We start from the raw sequence: 19737 nt of genomic DNA, 5'->3' as shown, positions 1-19737 counted from the left end.
TTCAATTCACTTTCATATTTTGTTTGTAAAAATGACTATAATTGTGATTTGCATTGCTTGAAAAACGGAAATTTAGAGACATTTATAAGGTGTAAAAACAAACCCTCCAAACACTTACATTTCAAATAATGTCCCTTCATTTTAATCAATTTTTTTCTTTAATTAAAGACATCTGCCAGTAAATAGAAATTGCTTGTATGTTTCAACGTGAAACGGGTTCTCCTGACGTGTTAAAACAAATCAAACATAGAGACGTAGGTTTACTTTGACCCAAATTTCATGCGCACCTAACATCTTTATTGTTTAATCACGAAAAAACAAAACAGTAAACGATTTGAAAAATTAGACATTTCTCATTAAATCACCCTCTCCACTTTGACTCAGTGTTTTCCCCAGCTAAATATATATATATATATATATATATATTTTTTGTCCGGAATGTTCTCTTTTAATTATTTTGCATCATGTATTATTGTTGAGAAAAGGCTCACAAAAACTAATAATGGAGGGGGATTTCTTGACATCCTGCATTTTTTCCCCTCATTGTCCTGAATGCTCGCTGTAGCAGCCTTCCTTGCACCATACCTTCAATGAACTCAATGCTTTCTCACTATTGAGGAGTGCGCAGGAAATCATGAATGGCAAGTAGATACAGAGGCAGACATGAAAGTCTACACCTGCTTATAGCTCCACCGTATTGCTTAAAATAGAGACAATCGATTAAACAACACATGTATGTCCTTTATCCTGTACAGAAATAAACATCTATTTAACTTGTTTGCTCCTGCTGCGCATAAATACTGCGGCATTCGCGGGTACTTGCGGCCGCAGTACCCGCTCGTATCGTTCCGCGGGGAGAGGAAGCGCTCGTAGACCAATCACGTCTGTGTTTACACCGTCACCTGTCAAACAACTCTGCTACATTTCTCTCTGAAAGGTAGGATTTCTCTGCTTATTTTTAACCACTTATTTTACGCAAACAGGAGCGAAACATATACGGTCAGGGTGTAGCTATACCTGACTAATAACCCGGCTCGTCTATTTAGGAGAAGGATGTGGGGATAGCGAGGTTGCGCCCCCGGAGCTAGCTAGCTGGAGCTGGTTATCTATCCCCGCGCCAGGCTTGTTTTTTTTTTTTTTAGCCGATTATCGGGAAGTCCTTGTGCCTAATCATCTCTTGTTGAGGTCGGCTCAGTGTGATGCGTGTTCGCATAGCGGACCCGGTCGGACGGAGAAATCATCAGCCTGGGGTTTCCCGTGTTAGCAGAGGTTATCTTAGCCGAGTGGCTAACAGGGAGCAACCATGCAGATGCAGCGTCGAGGTGCGTTGAGCTGCTCAATGGTTCTTAATTATCTGGAGAGCACTGATGGCACGGTGCAACTGATGCTCACTACCAAATCAAATATATCTGCAGTCTGTTTGTCCTTTTGAGTTTCCTTTTCCTTTGTTTTCCGTGTTTTTATACCTCCAGCAAGTCAGTAGCCACGATCAATGGGATTTTTCGCAGTGTTCGACTCCGTTACAAATAGAGGTCGAAGGATGGGTTTACTTTAATGCCCAGTACCGAGCGATAGAAATCTGTGCAGCCGGGGGCCGATTTTTTCTTAATTTTTTTTTTAACCCTATCAATTGTTTGTCCTTGAGCCACATGTTTTACAGGCTAATATTACAATGTAATAGATGTATAATAACCTATTTGTTTTAGCCTTAAGGCCCCATGCAGGGCTTCAGATTATCAAAGCCTGACACAAAATACACTTCCAAGCGTAAAACGTTATCCTTATTTTCTTCTTGAAAATATGATTTCCTAAAGAAAAGATAACATCGAGGTTTCTGATTGGTAAATTCAACATGATTATTTTAAAGGTTTACACACAGCGCCCTACACAGGTATTGGCTCCCTGGTTAAAGATGTGTAAAAAGCTTTAAAACAAAACTAACCTTTAATTTGAGTAGTATAGTCTCCCACTCAAAAAAAAAAAAAAAAAAAATAGAAATATCCATCCTTTAATTTGAGAATATTTATTCAGTGGAAGAAAAAAAACAACAGTTGAGGAAATTATTGCCTTTAGCATCAAAATAATATAATTATTGTTTTGTAATTAATGCTTTTAAATTGATCAGAGTTTATCTTCCTTATTTTCCTTGGGAATACATACTGCATAACGCATAGGCCCATTTCTTTAGGTACTATGAGAAATACAAGAGAACATGCCATTCAAGTCTCACAGATTTGTATTGATCTTACTCTGCCTTGTAAAAGTATTTATACCGTCCATAAAAGCCAGTTTTTTGACTTATAGATTCTTATAACTGAGCTATGTATCTGTGCAGCTCCTCCAGACTTACCATGGGTCTCTTGGCTGCTTCTCTAACCGATGCTCTCTGTGCTCCGCCTGTTGTCTTTATACACTGCAGTGGTGCCCGCCTTGGGATGATACATTCAGCAGTTCTCTATGAGATGTTCTTAGCTTTTACTTTGTCGGATCCCTGCTTCCATAATTTGATTCCTGACATTCTTGCTGTGCTCCTCAGACCTCATGAAGATGTTTGTCTGCTAACGTTCTCTAGCAAATGGCTGGATTTATGCTGATATTAAATTACACACGAATGGACTCTGTTTAGTAATCAGATAACTTCTGAAAGCAATCAGTTGCACTGGACTGAAAGAGGCTGAATACAGATTTATAAAATCCCAATAAAATTCACTGAAGATTGTGATTGTAAAGTAAAAAAATGTGGAAAAACCTCAAGGGGCGTGAAGACTCTGTAAATCAGGAAGTAACTAAAAAGTTTTAACCAACTGAAACTGTGTCAAACAAGGCTGAGGATCCAGGTTCATCTTTCTACAACACACAGTGAGGAGGAATGTTAAGAGACGTAAAACCTCTTCAAAGCTCACTTTCTTAGAAAAATGCCGACATCTGAGATCACCAGGTGTTCCTAACAACTTATTTTCAGGTTTTTGGACACATCTGCTAATAATAGCTGAGAGCACCATAACGGATTTGTCACTTTTTTTTTCTGGAGATGCCTCTGTTGAAAAAGCAGGTGTGCCGTTACAGGTGGACATTTGGGAGCGAGTATGATGAGATGATGCTGATTTTCTTTTTTTCTTTTTTTATCAGCCCCAAAGAGATAAATTAGATTGGGAAAAGTTTCATGAATTCCATAATTTCCCATTTGTGAGCATGATATTTGCTGCGAAACGTTTTGGAAGTAGCTGATAGTATTTCCTCCGTGCAGATTGAAGCACTTGAATTCAACCTTAAAGACTCTGCTGGGTTGAGGTTCTGTGGGGCTTTTCTAATCTTTCTGACAGTGCTTTCAGACGTCCTGATTTGGTTTTAGGATGAGCTTTCTGTCCTGAAGCTGCTTCCCGGTGCTGTTTCCTGCCAGTCAGATGTGTCTCATTTAGTCGGGCTGTCAGATGAGACCCAGTTCAGCATCTATCATGCAGAGTAGACACATGGAGAAACTTTATCTGAGCGGAGGAAGCTACCCAGGCCTCCTCGCTGGGGTCGGGTCAGAGTGAAGCAGCGTCAGTTCCTTGTCATCCGCTGATATTTGCGATCCCTCTGTGGGATTAGTCTTAAGGCTTCATTCTTTTCCTGAACATTAGACATAAAAGTCAATATTGTATTGATTCCTGATTTATCTTTCAGTAAAAAGCTTTTGCGGCATGTGATGTTTGTGCGAGTTTTGAATCTTTTTAACATTAGGGTTCAAAAACATAAAATCTAGAGCTGTCGTCCTGCTGGAGGGTTGAACCTCACACCCCGGCCCCCCTCAGTCTCAAGTCTTTTGCAGCTTCTTACCGGTTTTCTTCAGCATTAACCTGTGTTTGACTCCATCAATCTCTCCACCTACTCTTACCAGCTTCCAGGTTTCTGCTGAAACAAACGCATCCTCAAAGCATGATGCTGCCACCACCGTGTTTCATCCAGGAGTTGGTGCATTCGGGTCGATGTGCGATGGTTGTTTTCCTCCACACGTATAGTTTTGCATATAGACCAAAACGTTAAACTTTGGTCATGTTTGCTGTGTCTCCTGCATGACGTATCAAACGTTAAACAGGACATCGTTGGGCTTTCTTTCGCCATTCTTTCATAAGGGGCCAGATTAGTGGAGTGCACAAGTAATATTTGGCATGTTAATGGATTCCTCCACCTGAGCTGTGGATCTCTGCAGCTCCTCCAGAGCTACCATGGGCCTCTTGGCTGCTTCTTTGTTTATATGTCGCTCCTTTCATGGCCTTTCAGAGCGGTCCTGTACTCTATTTCTATTGTCAGATCAGGGATTGAACTGCAAGAAAACGGAGATTAACTTACACACAGCTGGACTCTGTTTGCTAATTGGGGGCTTCTGAAGGTAATTGCTCTGGATTTGATTTAGGATTATCGGAGTAAATGAGGCTGAATGGTGAGCTGAGAGGATGTTACGCTTTGCAGCATCGGTATGAAGATTTCTGTCTAAAAATCTCCTGAAGATCATGTGACTAGTGTAAAAGTCAGTGTTGTATTTAAAGAGATATATTCATCAGAGTAATGAGGAGATGGTCAACACAGGGAGTTGAATTGTTTAGACGTTTTTAAAGCATTAAACATCTACAACAACAAAAAAAATAATAAGATTCAGAAAAATAATATATACAACAAATGACAAAAATATAGAAATTGTTTAATTTACGTAGGGCTGAAACAATTACTCGATGAATCGATTATTGAAATAATCATCAACTAATTTTGTAATCCAATAATCGTTACAGACTCTGAAACGGGCCATTTGCTGACAGAACAACCCACTCAGAGCAGCAATTAGGCCACAATTTTGCAACAAAATATATTCAATTTGTTGGTAAATATGCTCCATCCAGAACTCATCAGGTGGCTTAGCTTTAGCTTCACCTGCTTCAAATCCTGTAAAAATCAAATCTCCTATGAAGCACCTTTTTACTATCCGATTATTAATCGATTAACAGAAAATAAAAATCGACAGATTAGTAGATTAGCAAAATAATCTTTACCTGCAGCCATAAATTTATGTTGCATGTTGTTGAGCGAACACGGATGAGGGACTTGTGCAATAAAATCAGATAAATTACTTCACATACTTTGGTTTCACAGTGTTTTTATTTTTATTTTCATCAGTAAAACATTTGGAAACACACGCGCCATTCCCCTTCTCTTTCCAATTATGCCTTACTTTGTGTTGGTCTATTACATGACATCCCAGTAAAACACATTGAGGGTTTGTGGTTGCAATGGGACCAAAACTGGAAAAGAGAAAGGGAAAATGAACACTTACTCCAGGCTCTACAGGTCCTTCTCAAAATATTAGCATATTGTGATAAAGTTCATTATTTTCCATAATGTCATGATGAAAATTTAACATTCATATATTTTAGATTCATTGCACACTAACTGAAATATTTCAGGTCTTTTATTGTCTTAATACGGATGATTTTGGCATACAGCTCATGAAAACCCAAAATTCCTATCTCACAAAATTAGCATATCATTAAAAGGGTCTCTAAACGAGCTATGAACCTAATCATCTGAATCAACGAGTTAACTCTAAACACCTGCAATAGATTCCTGAGGCCTTTAAAACTCCCAGCCTGGTTCATCACTCAAAACCCCAATCATGGGTAAGACTGCCGACCTGACTGCTGTCCAGAAGGCCACTATTGACACCCTCAAGCAAGAGGGTAAGACACAGAAAGAAATTTCTGAACGAATAGGCTGTTCCCAGAGTGCTGTATCAAGGCACCTCAGTGGGAAGTCTGTGGGAAGGAAAACGTGTGGCAGAAAACGCTGCACAACGAGAAGAGGTGACCGGACCCTGAGGAAGATTGTGGAGAAGGGCCGATTCCAGACCTTGGGGGACCTGTGGAAGCAGTGGACTGAGTCTGGAGTAGAAACATCCAGAGCCACCGTGCACAGGCGTGTGCAGGAAATGGGCTACAGGTGCTGCATTCCCCAGACCTGGGCTACAGAGAAGCAGCACTGGACTGTTGCTCAGTGGTCCAAAGTACTTTTTTCGGATGAAAGCTAATTCTGCATGTCATTCAGAAATCAAGGTGCCAGAGTCTAGAGGAAGACTGGGGAGAAGGAAATGCCAAAATGCCAGAAGTCCAGTGTCAAGTACCCACAGTCAGTGATGGTCTGGGTGCCGTGTCAGCTGCTGGTGTTGGTCCACTGTGTTTTATCAAGGGCAGGGTCAATGCAGCTAGCTATCAGGAGATTTTGGAGCACATCATGCTTCCATCTGCTGAAAAACTTTATGGAGATGAAGATTTCATTTTTCAGCACGACCTGGCACCTGCTCACAGTGCCAAAACCACTGGTAAATGGTTTACTGACCATGGTATCACTGTGCTCAATTGGCCTGCCAACTCTCCTGACCTGAACCCCATAGAGAATCTGTGGGATATTGTGAAGAGAACGTTGAGAGACTCAAGACCCAACACTCTGAATGAGCTAAAGGCCGCTATCGAAGCATCCTGGGCCTCCATAAGACCTCAGCAGTGCCACAGGCTGATTGCCTCCATGCCACGCCGCATTGAAGCAGTCATTTCTGCAAAAGGATTCCCGACCAAGTATTGAGTGCATAACTGTACATGATTATTTGAAGGTTGACGTTTTTTGTATTAAAACACTTTTCTTTTATTGGTCGGATGAAATATGCTAATTTTGTGAGATAGGAATTTTGGGTTTTCATGAGCTGTATGCCAAAATCATCCATATTATGACAATGAAAGACCTGAAATATTTCAGTTAGTGTGCAATGAATCTAAAATATATGAATGTTAAATTTTCATCATGACATTATGGAAAATAATGAACTTTATCACAATATGCTAATATTTTGAGAAGGACCTGTATATATGAGTGGGTTCGGGGGGGGTCTTGCACAGACTCCTTTTTTAGAAGGAAAAACAACTAAAGCTTTGCTGCGGTGCAGTATGTTGCAGCATCTCCCCCCCTGTCCTGAAATTTCCTGGGTTTGTTAGTTTAAATCACAGAGGGAGGGATGTGAGCGAGGTTCTGAAGCAAGCAATGAGGGAATCACTCCCAGCCTGTGGAAGGTGCAGTGCAGTGTGGCAACACTAACCCAGCATTCATGCTGAAGCTCTATCTGATATACGGGATTGACTTTCCGCCTCTTTGTCTTCCTCCCCGTGCGCCCAGGAGCTGAAACACACACTCACACTGAAGCGCCTTCGGTAGCCGCTAACTGGACGGACTCTCTGGCAATTGACCTTTTGCAGGTAAGCCTGTGTTAGCTTCACCCCTTCACCTTTTATTGGGATTACATTTTTAAAGCTTTTAGGTCAGGGTGTGTGTTTTCCTTGCAGTGATATAAATATTCCAGTTTGTATTTTTTTTAATAAGGGCACATGGTAATCTTTCAGGGGGGACGCATTGGGCTGGAACGTTTATCGGATGTTGAGATAATAATAATAAAAAGACGCTTCTGAGCTTTGCTGCAGTGACACAGCGAAGAATTTCTTTGTTTTTAAAAGAGGACACACCCTGGACAGCGTGTTTAAAAACTTTCAGTTCAGCTTTTATTTTGGATTTAGAAAGCAAAAAACCAAGTTGGATGTGTTTAGTGGTGTGTCAGTAGATTCAATGCTTTACATAAACCTGTTGACATCAAATGTGCCATATTTACATGATTATTAGAAGTATTTTTGATAATGTGGACTGTCCCTTCGGCATGAACAGCTTCCTGATATTATGCACTTCATTTTCTCAATGCATGCTGGAGTTGGCAGCCAATAAATGTGCAATACTATCTCTAGATCACCAGGCTGCATGTACACACACACACACACACACACACCGGTCTTTCACATACAGCCGGTCCAACCCTTCCAGGATCTGCAGCTCTGAACCCCTCAAGGACAACATGAGCGCGGGTAGTGATCATGCATCAGAAGAACGTCAGCCACCGATCCGCTCTTTTGTCTCGTGATAACCCTGTCCCCGAGGCGGCGAGGGAGTGTGTTTGTCTGAGGCTTGTAGAATTGCTAATTGGAGAATCTCAGGTGGAGATGCAGCCTCAGAGGCAGCGAGGGGTCTTCTGGGGGTTTGCGAACAGCAAACCTCAAAGCACCCATCAGGGACAGGATGAGTTATGAGACAAGATGTTATTCCAAATGAGCCTTTTTATTTTTGGTTCGCAGTTGATACTTTCTTCATTCATACCCGTTGGACCTTATTTTGTGTTTGTTTTTGTGAAAAGTGGAATAAGTCTTGAACCATGAGCTCAGTGGCTGTGTTGACCCCGGAGAGCTTTGCCGAGCATCGCAGTGGTCTCAAAGACCAGGAGATTACAGGTAACATCCTTCTATCCTTGATTTATAAATATCCACCGCTCCTGGTGAGGATTTCTCCTCCTATCTGCTGCTTATTGTTTTTTATTGTAGTCGTTTCCAAACTGTCTCCTTGCTTACTGTGTTTTTGTTGGCCTCCCTGGGCCAGGTTGCGTCCCGGAGGATGAGGCCTACATTCCCACCTACCTGGAGGCCTTCCCTCCGCTGCCGGAGAAAGGGGCTCCAGGGGAAAAGAGCGGGGAGCCGGCTTCGGCATGGGGGAGCAAGATCCGTCCCATCAAGGCCTCTGTTATCACCCAGGTGAGCATATCATTGTAGTACACACGCACAAAGACTTAGATGAATCAGCACCATTAAAAGAAAGTCTAAGGAAACATAAACCCGTTTTCATTCAGGTGTTCCATGTCCCCCTGGAGGAGCGGCGCTACAAGGATAACAGCCAGTTTGGGGAAGGAGAGGAGGCCAAGGTGTGCCTTGACATCATGCACAGGACTGGAGCACACATTGAGCTGTCCCTGGCAAAGGACCAGGGCCTATCCATCATGGTTACTGGCAAACTGGATTCGGTTATGAAGGCTCGCAAGGAAATCGTAGCCCGCCTGCAGACGCAGGTAAACCCATAAACACCTCTCATAGTGTTGGTTTTCTGAAGTTGTGGAAAAACCAAATAAAAGTTCAGTCCTTTTAGGAAGACCTCCTTATGTGGAAAAACACCCACCCGCCTTCCGGCCCGCTCGCATGTTCACTCATTCTCTCATGTACAAATGTGTGAGGACATGCATGTAAACAGTGGTCTACATGAATAATGTGACTGTGCTGCACGATTCACTAACCAGCAGCGCTCAGGATGCTGCTGTATCAGTTTTTTGTCCAGGCAAGTCGGCCTCAATATGCATTTCCAACATGGGCTAACTTAGTTAGGAAGGCTGCTCTAATGCTCCGACAATGCATCAGACAATGAGCAGCTTACTGAACGTTAGCACGCTTCCTTTCTGTTTAGCTCTGACTCCTAAATGATTCAGCTTGTAAGAAATTTCTAAGCAGTTCCAGTTAATCACGTGAAGAGAAAACTGACAGGAGAAGCTGGCCTCCTGCTTAGTGAACATGGGAGCCATAAAAAGTATTGATTAGTGTTTCAGCTGCCCTCTGTGGAGCTCATGACATGCGCAGCATACAGAGCAGGTCACATGACAGGAAGCTGTAGCAGGTTCAACCTAATGTAAAGGGTGAAGAATGTTCTTTATTTGGGAAAATCCAGATGTATTAGATCAGGAAACAGATGTTGAACACGGTTTTGTAAGCTGTGCACATAAAAATTGGCAGTGATTTATTTTTTTATTTATAGAAATTACACATAACGGTGCAGCTGACAAAATCAACAACAGGTACTGCGAGTTGAGTTTTTCCAGTTCTACCCAATATTGGTGACTTAACAAAACCTCGGTCGGGACCTTCAGCTGTTATCTGAGATCGGATCAGCCCAGTTGTAGTAAGGAGCGTGAGGAACAACTACAGGACAGCAAGTGGGAATAAGATTTACACCGGGGTTGTCCAAAATGCGTGGCCCTGGACTGATTTTGTGTGGCCCCCGACCACCGTTCAAGAATGGTAAATATTTGGCAAATTTATTTCACAATTTTTATAATGCAAAAACAAAGAAAAATCCTATTTCTGTGGCCTGCGAGCACTTTCAGCTTTTAGATTTTGACCCATGTCACAAAAACTTTGGACACCCCTGATTTACGAGGGAAAAAGGTTGTTTTGCACGCTGTTAGTCAAAGCTGTTGCACAGAGCAGGTTCTGTTAACATTGCTGAGAAGGGAAGGAGGGGATCGTTCAGAAGAGGAGATGCAGACGACATATATGTTGGTATCATGTTTCAACGTGGGTTGTTTAATGTTCTCTGAGCTGGGGGTTTTTTTTTTCTAAATGGCCCCTTTTTAAACTTTGAGCTGCTGCACCTGTAAATGTCTCAGAACAGATAGTTTGAGCCTTTACTGCTTTAGTGCTCCTTTTTAAAATGGATCATCATCTGAATATTTAATTGTAAAAATGATTATGATGTCTTCACCCATGTCCACTCTCTCTTCTTGTGATGCAGGCTTTACCTTTCTGTAGATATGTTACCTGCTGATAATCGATCCGACGATTTAATCTTTTAAACTCAGATTTTCTTGGCCTCTTGTTACAAAAACAAAACAAGATTTCAGATAAGATTTAGTTTACGTTTCGCAGCACCTGATGGTATCTGAGGGTTAGTAAGTGTGAGGAGATTCAACAAAAACAAACAAACGAAAAAAAAACCTGCTGTCTCTGCAGGCCGGTGGTCTAAGGATGAAAAGTGGAGCTGAAAATTGATCGTCAGCTCCCAGGGGCGTCCCTTTCAAGGCTTCAGCAGCAAACCTGCTCATTTCCACTTCAGCTGCTGCATTGAAGTTCACCTGTTTAGCTGAGCTGTGGTGGTTGGGCCAACATTGCAAAAAAACATTTCGTCCTCTTTGTACCCTTATTTTGGTTGATAACCCACATGTTCACGGGTCTTTGTTTTGCAATCTTCCTTCCAAACTCAGATTGTTGGGTTTAAAGAATGCTAATCAAGGTTCTGGTTTTAATCTACCTCGCTTTTCCTGCTGCTTCTGCAGGCCTCCGCTACGGTCGCCATCCCCAAGGAGCACCACCGTTTTGTCATCGGTAAGAACGGTGAGAAGCTGCAGGAGCTGGAGCTGAAGACCGCCACCAAGATTGCTATTCCGCGACCCGACGACCCCAGCGCCAACATCCGCATCACCGGCACCAAGGAGGGCATTGAGAAGGCTCGCCACGAGATCCTTCTGATCTCAGCGGAGCAGGTCAGTCGGAGGCTTGGTTGGATTCATAAAGCTGGTTCTAGGTAACGATTATTCATTAAACTTCATTTACAAGTTAGATTTTACTGGTAAAGGTTCTAGACGTCAATGCAAACCACTTATTGTCTGCATAGACTGATGATGTCAGTTGGTAAAATGGACACAGGCAATTTCTACATCTAAGATGCTATTTAAACAGGGTTTCCATGCAGTCTGGAAAGGTTTGGAATTTTATTTAAGCACTTTCCAGGTAAAGATATGAACACAAACTGAAGCTATCTCTGTGCTGATTCTGGAAGTAGTATTTTTAAAATAACTTGATGAAAATGAAGAAAAAGTAAAGTTTCTGTTAAAATGTTGTCCAAGCCCGTCTCTAGGAACTCATCCAGGATCAGAAACACCTGATTTTTATTATTATTATTATTATTGTTGTTTTTTTTTAGGTGCACTCAGATGCTCCAGATGTATATGTATTTCAGTTTCTTTTTAAGTCTATAAAAAAAATCATTACTTTCCCAATCATTGAACTCTCCATATCTTCGAGACAGATTATTGCTATAGCAACAGTAAAAAGACCCGAGGTGAGCTGAATGTTAATAATACAGAAGACATTAAGCCAGGTCATGGAAGAAGCTACGTGGAAACGAAAAGGGAGCTGGACTTTTGACAGAGAGATGTCCTGCTTACTCTGTGACATGTAAAACATGCAACTAAGAGACAAATACCAATAAGAATTTAATAATCACTTTTGTAATAATTATCAAACTGTATGTTTTCTTGCATATATTGACCATAAAAGTAAGTACATTTTATCTATATAGTACCTTTCTCAGACTGCAGTCACAAAGTGTTTCATAGTAAAAATAAAGTTAAGGCAGGAAACAAATAAGATAAAAATAAATACATAATAACAACACACAGTCATAGCAGCCCAGGGACCAGTGAGGTGCTTGTTTAACACAGTTGCTTTTTAAAAGCACCGACAGGAATAATGTGGTAGTTCATTCCACAGTCTTGCTCCAGCGGCTTGGACCAAGCAAAGGGAACGAATGGTTTACAAATTTAAATAATGTAAAAGTAGATCAGAGTTTTTCTTGATTTATCCTCTAAATACTACAGCTGCCTTACATCTTACCCCCCTGGTTTAGATGTATAAAAAGCTTTAAGATAAACTCATCTTTAGGACAGGACTGATGTTGATTTTTGGACATGTTTCTCTCCCTGCCATCCTCCTAACTGTGCATGGTGGAAAAATAAAGTTGGGTCCTGGTCCAGTCACAGTTCTGTTGCTTTAAACTTTTCATTTATTGCTCTGACTGCAAAGAGTAGCAGGTTTTGGTTAGTAGTTGTTTTCTTGCAGCAATTCCTGCCTTATTTTCACGACATGTTCTCCTATCTTTCCTGTTTTATCCATGCTTATATGTCAGGAAACAGGAAGTCATGGATTAGTAGTTAGAAGTCTCCAGACCCTCTGACCTACTAAAAAGTAAAGTATAAAATATAAAAGTACTTAAGATTTATTTATCCTCTAGGAACTGTGAGGGGCTACTTCATTTACTTCAGATTGGGGGGAAAAAAAGGATTTTCTTTTGGTTTGATTTGTGGAAACACATTTTTTTGAGGAGCAATAACCTGGAGAACATCCATGTGTTGAGTTTTTTACTGTAAGCATTAGAAAAATAGGCAGAAGTGGAACAAAATATGAAGATTAAAAAAATATTTGTGGGAGTCAGCAGCTCAGAAACCAGAACCGAAATCGGTTTATAAAATACTATTAGTATTTTTATTTAGCAATGTCTGAATTACAAAATATTTGACTGGTGTCCCCACCTCATGTTCCAGGATATAGTTTCTTTTCTTCAATCTCTCCCTGTCCTCTTTGTTCTCACCTGCTCTGCAGGACAAGCGTGCGGTGGAGCGCCTTTCTCTGGAGAAGGCCTTCCACCCCTTCATCGCCGGCGTCCACAACAGGCTGGTTCAGGAACTGAGCCAGGAGACAGGCGCGCGCATCAGCATCCCGCCGCCGAGCCTGCCGAAGGACGAGATCGTCATCACCGGAGAGAAGGAAGCTGTCGCTCTGGCCGTCAACCGCATCCGAGCCATCTATGAAGACAAGGTGAGGTTGCAGCTGGCTCCTGGGTCGCACCTCAATCACTGAGTCGTCCCTCTGTGTTAAGCATGTTGTTTGTTTGCATGGTTTTGCTGTGTTTGTTTCTTCACTGCTCCCCAATGGTTATTGGGACCCTGAGATTAAAAGAAGTGCAGTAGACGAATGGTCCAACATGGAGAGGAAGGGTTTGTACATGTTCGCTAGATGAGCCCCTCTGATAAGTGGGATGGAGAGTAAATTGGATGGGAATGCTGAAGCTGTTTAGTGCAGTAATATGAGAGATGAAAACATGTTTTCTGCTCTCTAAACTCTTTCAGCTTCTGCGCGAATCTGTTTCTATTCAGTTCCTCCCCGTTTCTCGCTGTGCTCCCCACTTCTACTCCAGTTGCTACCAATGCTGTTTCCATTCAGATCATCGGTTCTAATCTTGTCGTTTTGCGACCCGCAGAAGAGGAAGACCACGACCATCTCTGTGGAGGTGAAGAAGTCCCAGCACAGGTACATTATCGGTCCAAAGGGCAACACTCTGCAGGACATCCTGGAGGCCACCGGGGTGTCTGTGGAGATGCCTCCTCTGGACTCTGCCTCAGAGACCATCATCCTCAGAGGGGAGCCGGACAAACTGGGACCAGCACTCACACAAGTCTACGCCAAGGTGAGGAGCAGGGAGGAAAACAAGGAGTAAAACGGAGAGATGTTTTTTCTGTACATTCTAGACTCTAGTTGCTATGGTGTGGCAGATGCTGCTATTAAATTAGAGATGCACCAACAAAGGTTTTGGCTAATTTCCAACACCAATTATAACCAAGTCCAATTTGTTTTTGAAGAACTCTAATATAGGATATAAGAACCGCATTCAGAATATGTTTTTGTTGCCTTTCTGCCATGAGCGATCATTAATTATTAATACGAGGAGCAGGGGCGACGTCACACTGTGTGTATCAGAGAACAGTCCCTTTTTAAAATGGGGTTTTAAGAAGGGCCCACATTCTCTAGAATGCAAACGGAGCAGTTTTACTAACGCTATCCACACTAACTGTGAAAATCCAGTTTAAAGGATTAAAACCCTGTTTTAAAGCTACTGCTCTCTCAAATAAACCGTCTCCGGGCCCGACATAAGTAATTAGTGACCGTATGTAATAAAAAGAAATATGAATGCTGTTCTTATGTCTTTTCTTTATTATAGTTCTTAAACAGAAATTTAAGTGGACTGGTCTCAGCAAGCTTTTTACAAGATCTCAGAAGAAAAAAAAACTTTCCTCCACAATTTATTTTCCCTGCCCAGCCCTAAGGTGAGGGCAGGGCAAAAGTTGTTGGGCAACAGGCTCCAAATTATTGTTGGTTTACAAGTAAACCATGAAGCTATGCGGCCTAAATGCCCAAATAAACAATGATTTTGATGCTGTTGTGTGTCAGGGGCTCATCTGAAAGTCAAACTCTGCACTGGGCTCGATAAAATCATGGGCCGGCTCTGACTTAATAAGAATCTATCATCTTTATTGCAATCCTTTTTGGAAATTGTGTCTAACTTTTCAAAACATGAGCAGAGTTTTTCAGACACTTATACATATATACATGTGTTTATCCTGTCTATAAAAGGTGTAGAAATATCCAGGTTTATGTGGATTTTCCTCAGGGCCGTCTTTCATCCTTTCATTACAAACAGTAATTTAATCCTCTGTTGTTACAAACTGTTTCTGACCAGCATGTGAAACAGGTTGGAGTTGTGTTTAGTGTTGGAACAATGTTTTACCTGTGCCATACTTTCAGGCGAAGAGCGTGATGGTGTTGGAGGTCAGTGCTCCAGCTTGGCTCCATCGCTTCATCATCGGCAAGAAAGGGCAGAACATCGGGCGGATCACACAGCAGCTACCGCGGGTAGGGAGGCGACACCCTGGAGTCTCTGATCAGTGTGAACGTTGAACAAGGGGACGCAGAAAGCTAAAAACTTTATTTAGTTTTTGTGTTTTGAACATGTAACGTTGACGGAACAAGTTGCGCAACACAAGATGGCGCTGTAGAGCAAGGTCTTTCACTGGGTCACGTTTGCTCACATGTGCACAGGTTCACATAGAGTTCACAGACGGCGAAGAGCGCATCAGTCTGGAGGGGCCGACAGAGGAGGTGGAGCAAGCTCAGGCTCAGATACAAGAGATTATCAACGACCTGGTTGGTTTACACACACAAACACACACACACACACACACACACACACATTGTTGCCAGTGCAATACTAACACCTGCATTTTTATGTGCAATTTAAGATACATTTCAAATTACATTTAAAAGTTAAACCATTTTGGACCAACAATTTCATTTCTAAGAAGCTGTTTGAGAATTTCCTGAGATTTCTAATCAAAGTTAAGTTTGAGATTTGTTTACAAAAAGAATATTAACTGTCTCATCTTCCTGTCCATGCGTGCTGTCCAGCTGGTGAGGATGGACTACACCGAAGTCAACATCGATCAGCGTTTCCACAGACACCTCATTGGGAAGAACGGAGCCAACAGTGAGGTTTTTTTTTTTTTTCTTCTGAAAAAAGCTGCCTGATGTGTAGATCCTTTGTTTTTGTTTTTATCATCAAAAAGTTAACTTCTTTCAGTAACAGAATTCAAAAAGTGAAAGTCGTCCAGATTTATTTATCACTTACAGAGTGATGCATTTGTTCGACGCTGCTCAAAAAAATAAAGGGAACACTCAAATAACACATCCTAGATCTGAAGGAATGAAATATTCTCATTGAATACTTTGTTCTGTACAAAGTTGAATGTGCTGACAACAAAATCACACAAAAATCATCAATGGAAATCTAATTTATGAACCAATGGAGGCCTGGATTTGGAGTCACACACAAAATTAAAGTTGAAAAACACACTACAGGCTGATCCAACTTTGATGTAATGTCCTTAAAACAAGTCAAAATGAGGCTCAGTATTGTGTGTGGCCTCCATGTTCCTGTATGACCTCCCTACAACGCCTGGACATGCTCCTGATGAGACGGTGGATGGTCTCCTGAGGGATCTCCTCCCACACCTGGACTAAAGCATCCACCAACTCCTGGACAGTCTGTGGTGCAACGTGACGTTGGTGGATGGAGCGAGACATGATGTCCCAGATGTGCTCAATGGGATTCAGGTCTGGAGAACGGGCGGGCCAGTCCATAGCTTCAATGTCTTCATCTTGCAGGAACTGCTGACACACTCCAGCCACATGAGGTCTAACATTGTCCTGCATTAGGAGGAACCCAGGACCAACCACACCTGCATATGGTCTCACAAGGGGTCTGAGGATCTCATCTCGGTACCTAATGGCAGTCAGGCTACCTCTGGCGAGCACATGGAGGGCCATGCTGCCCTCCAAAGAAATGCCACCCCACACCATTACTGACCCACTGCCAAACCAGTCATGCTGAAGGATGTTGCAGGCAGCAGATCGCTCTCCACGGTGTCTCCAGACTGTGTCACGTCTGTCACATGTGCTCAGTGTGAACCTGCTTTCATCTGTGAAGAGCACAGGGCGCCAGTGGCGAATTTGTCAATCCTGGTGTTCTCTGGCAAATGCCAAGCATCCTGCACGGTGTTGGGCTGTGAGCACAACCCCCATTTGTGGACGTCAGGCCCTCATATCATCCTCATGGAGTCAGTTTCTAACCGTTTGTGCAGACACATGCACATTTGTGGCCTGCTGGAGGTCATTTTGCAGGGCTCTGGCAGTGCTCCTCCTGTTCCTCCTTGTACAAAGGCAGAGGTAGCGGTCCTGCTGCTGGGTTGTTGCCCTCCTACGTCCTCCTCCACGTCTCCTGGTGTACTGGCCTGTCTCCTGGTAGCGCCTCCAGGCTCTGGACGCTATGCTGACAGACACAGCAAACCTTCTTGCCACAGCTCGCATTGATGTGCCATCCTGGATGAGCTGCACTACCTGAGCCACTTGTGTGGGTTGTAGAGTCCGTCTCATGCTGCCACGAGTGTGAAAGCACCACCAACATTCAAAAGTGACCAAAACATCAGCCAGAAAGCATAGATACTGAGAAGTGGTCTGTGGTCCCCACCTGCAGAACCACTCCTTTATTGAGTGAGTCTTGATAATCACCAAAGATTTCCCCTTGTTGTCTATTTACACAACATCATGTTAAACTGATTGTCAATCAGTGTTGCTTCCTAAGTGGACAGTTTGATTTCACAGAAGTTTGATTTACTTGGAGTTATATTGTGTTGTTTAAGTGTTCCCTTTATTTTTTTTGAGTAGTGAATTATCCCGGATTGTTATGGCTTATAACTAATGAAAACATAAGATCAATAAAACAGAGTTTGCAATACAGAAATGTCAGCCTACTTAAAATGATGTCTATTTACTGTACAGCATATGCACACGATACTTCGTCTGGGCTCTTTTTGCTTGAATTACTGCATCAATGCAGCCTGGCATGGTTTGGACCTTTTATTTCTGATGTTTTTGGTCCAGCAATGGCTTAAATTAAGAAACATGACAGATGTAGGCCATAGCGTTCAATGGGCTCTGCTGCTGAATCATAAACATGTTATTCCTGTTGCTTGTGGGCTGTTTTCTACCATACTTTTTCCTTCCACCTAACTTTCCTTCATTACGCTTGGATAAAGCACTCTGAGAACAACCAGCTTGTTGATGAACATACATTTCTGTATAAAGTTAATTTTCAAGTAATGTTGAACTTTTCTGAGAAACTGAATTTGGGTTTTTTGTGGCCTGTAATCCATAATCTTTAAAATGTACAGAAATAACAGCTTGAAATATATCTCTTTGTGTGTAACGAATCTATGTAATAGGAGTTTCACCTTTTGAATTAATTTACTGAGATAAAGTTTTATTGAAATGCAATGTTAATGTCGCTCAAGGCAGCAGCATGCATCAAACATCCAGATGCTAGAGGACAGATCGGATACATTTCTTTATCTTTTTTTATACTTCTTCTCCCAGTCAATCGGATCAAGGAGCAGTACAAAGTGTCGGTGAGAATCCCACAGGACTCTGAGAGAAGCAACCTGGTCCGCATCGAAGGAGACCCTAAAGGAGTGCAGATGGCCTGCAGAGAGCTCATTGAGATGGTCCAGAGAATGGTGAGAGCGGGTTCAAAAGGTTTAAGTTGGTTTATTCTTTTTTTTTTTTTTACATAAACTAAAGAAAGCTTGTCTCAATTCCAGGAAAACGAGCGCACCAAAGACCTGATCGTGGAGCAGAAGTTCCATCGGACAATCATCGGACAGAAGGGGGAAAAGATCAAAGAAGTTCGGGACAAGTTTCCTGAGGTGAGATTCTTCTGAGCCGGCAGATTATCTGACTTTATTATTACTCTCAATGTAATTTCTTTAACTTTGAATTTTAGGTCATTATTACGTTTCCCGACCCATCGCAGAAAAGTGACATCGTCCAGCTGAGAGGGCCCAAGAACGAGGTGGAGAAATGTGCCAAGTTCCTGCAGAAAATCATCGCCGATCTGGTACGACCCGTGCCTCTCTGAACCTCTGCCTGTTAACGTCTCAGCCTCACGGACGCGTTCTGTCTTCTGTTTGTAGATCGAGAACAGCTTCTCGCTCTCCGTTCCCATCTTCAAACAGTTCCACAAAAACATAATCGGAAAGGGCGGCGCCAACATCAAAAAGGTGAAGACAGAGGGTTATCAGGTTTAACGCATTAATGTCACAGACATGGCGTAAGCAACGGGGGATGTTTGTGCCATCAGATCCGTGAGGAGACCAACACTAAGATCGACCTGCCGATGGAGAACAGCAACTCTGAGATGATCATCATCACAGGGAAGAGGAGCAACTGTGAGGCCGCCAGAGATCGAATCCTCGCCATCCAGAGAGACCTGGTGAGATGATGAACACAACCAAACCCTTTCTGAGTGTATAGACCACCACTCACCTACTGGCTACTGGCATCCTGGCTGAAGATGTGTAGAGAAGCATCAAAACGTTAAATAATTCATCTTTTTTACTACAGCATCATCTGCTTTAAAGAATTTATAAAAATTATTCAGTGTTAAATGTTTTTAACAATCACTACAGCTATCGGCACCGTAATTGAATAAATGTAGCTGAAGCACCTTTAGTTTATACTTTACTCTAAGTTGGACAGTTTGTAGGAATTTCTAATGAGAAATCCATCGCTTCCTGTTCCTCACGGTGTCTAAATATGAAATGACACAGACTCCCATTTCTCTAGCCATGCTATAAAATGGGAAAAACAAGAGAACATGCTGTTCAAGCAAGGATGTGTTGAGCTAAAAAAAAAAACATATTAGACACTATCTACATGGCTACCAGTTGTTTGGTTGTGGTGCCAGGAAGAAGCTTTTCTGTCCTACCATCACAAACATGTGGAGTTTGCTAAACCTTACTGAGACCTTCACTGCACCTGTGTGCATCGGTCAGATGTGACGACCTCCTAGCCTCCACTA

General features: G+C 42.3%; 1 protein-coding gene across 1 annotated transcript in view; it reads left to right on the top strand.

Annotated features, from left to right (window-relative positions):
• The first annotated feature begins 825 nt into the window (after nucleotides 1-825).
• hdlbpb (high density lipoprotein binding protein b) overlaps nucleotides 826-19737 on the top strand; it is a 39128-nt gene continuing 20216 nt past the window's right edge. The window contains exons 1-16 of the mRNA XM_047386937.1: nucleotides 826-937; nucleotides 7195-7274; nucleotides 8255-8348; nucleotides 8494-8645; nucleotides 8741-8956; nucleotides 10988-11194; nucleotides 13092-13307; nucleotides 13750-13956; nucleotides 15072-15179; nucleotides 15366-15470; nucleotides 15732-15810; nucleotides 18255-18394; nucleotides 18479-18583; nucleotides 18661-18774; nucleotides 18851-18937; nucleotides 19018-19149. Coding sequence (XP_047242893.1) covers nucleotides 8273-8348; nucleotides 8494-8645; nucleotides 8741-8956; nucleotides 10988-11194; nucleotides 13092-13307; nucleotides 13750-13956; nucleotides 15072-15179; nucleotides 15366-15470; nucleotides 15732-15810; nucleotides 18255-18394; nucleotides 18479-18583; nucleotides 18661-18774; nucleotides 18851-18937; nucleotides 19018-19149 — 1944 coding nt within the window. The 5' untranslated portion in view covers nucleotides 826-937; nucleotides 7195-7274; nucleotides 8255-8272. The remainder of the gene's footprint in view (nucleotides 938-7194; nucleotides 7275-8254; nucleotides 8349-8493; nucleotides 8646-8740; nucleotides 8957-10987; nucleotides 11195-13091; nucleotides 13308-13749; nucleotides 13957-15071; nucleotides 15180-15365; nucleotides 15471-15731; nucleotides 15811-18254; nucleotides 18395-18478; nucleotides 18584-18660; nucleotides 18775-18850; nucleotides 18938-19017; nucleotides 19150-19737) is intronic.

The sequence above is a fragment of the Girardinichthys multiradiatus genome, chromosome 14, assembly GCF_021462225.1.
Source record: "Girardinichthys multiradiatus isolate DD_20200921_A chromosome 14, DD_fGirMul_XY1, whole genome shotgun sequence".
Classification (NCBI taxonomy): domain Eukaryota; kingdom Metazoa; phylum Chordata; class Actinopteri; order Cyprinodontiformes; family Goodeidae; genus Girardinichthys; species Girardinichthys multiradiatus.
This window is presented reverse-complemented; position numbering and strand designations above follow the sequence as displayed.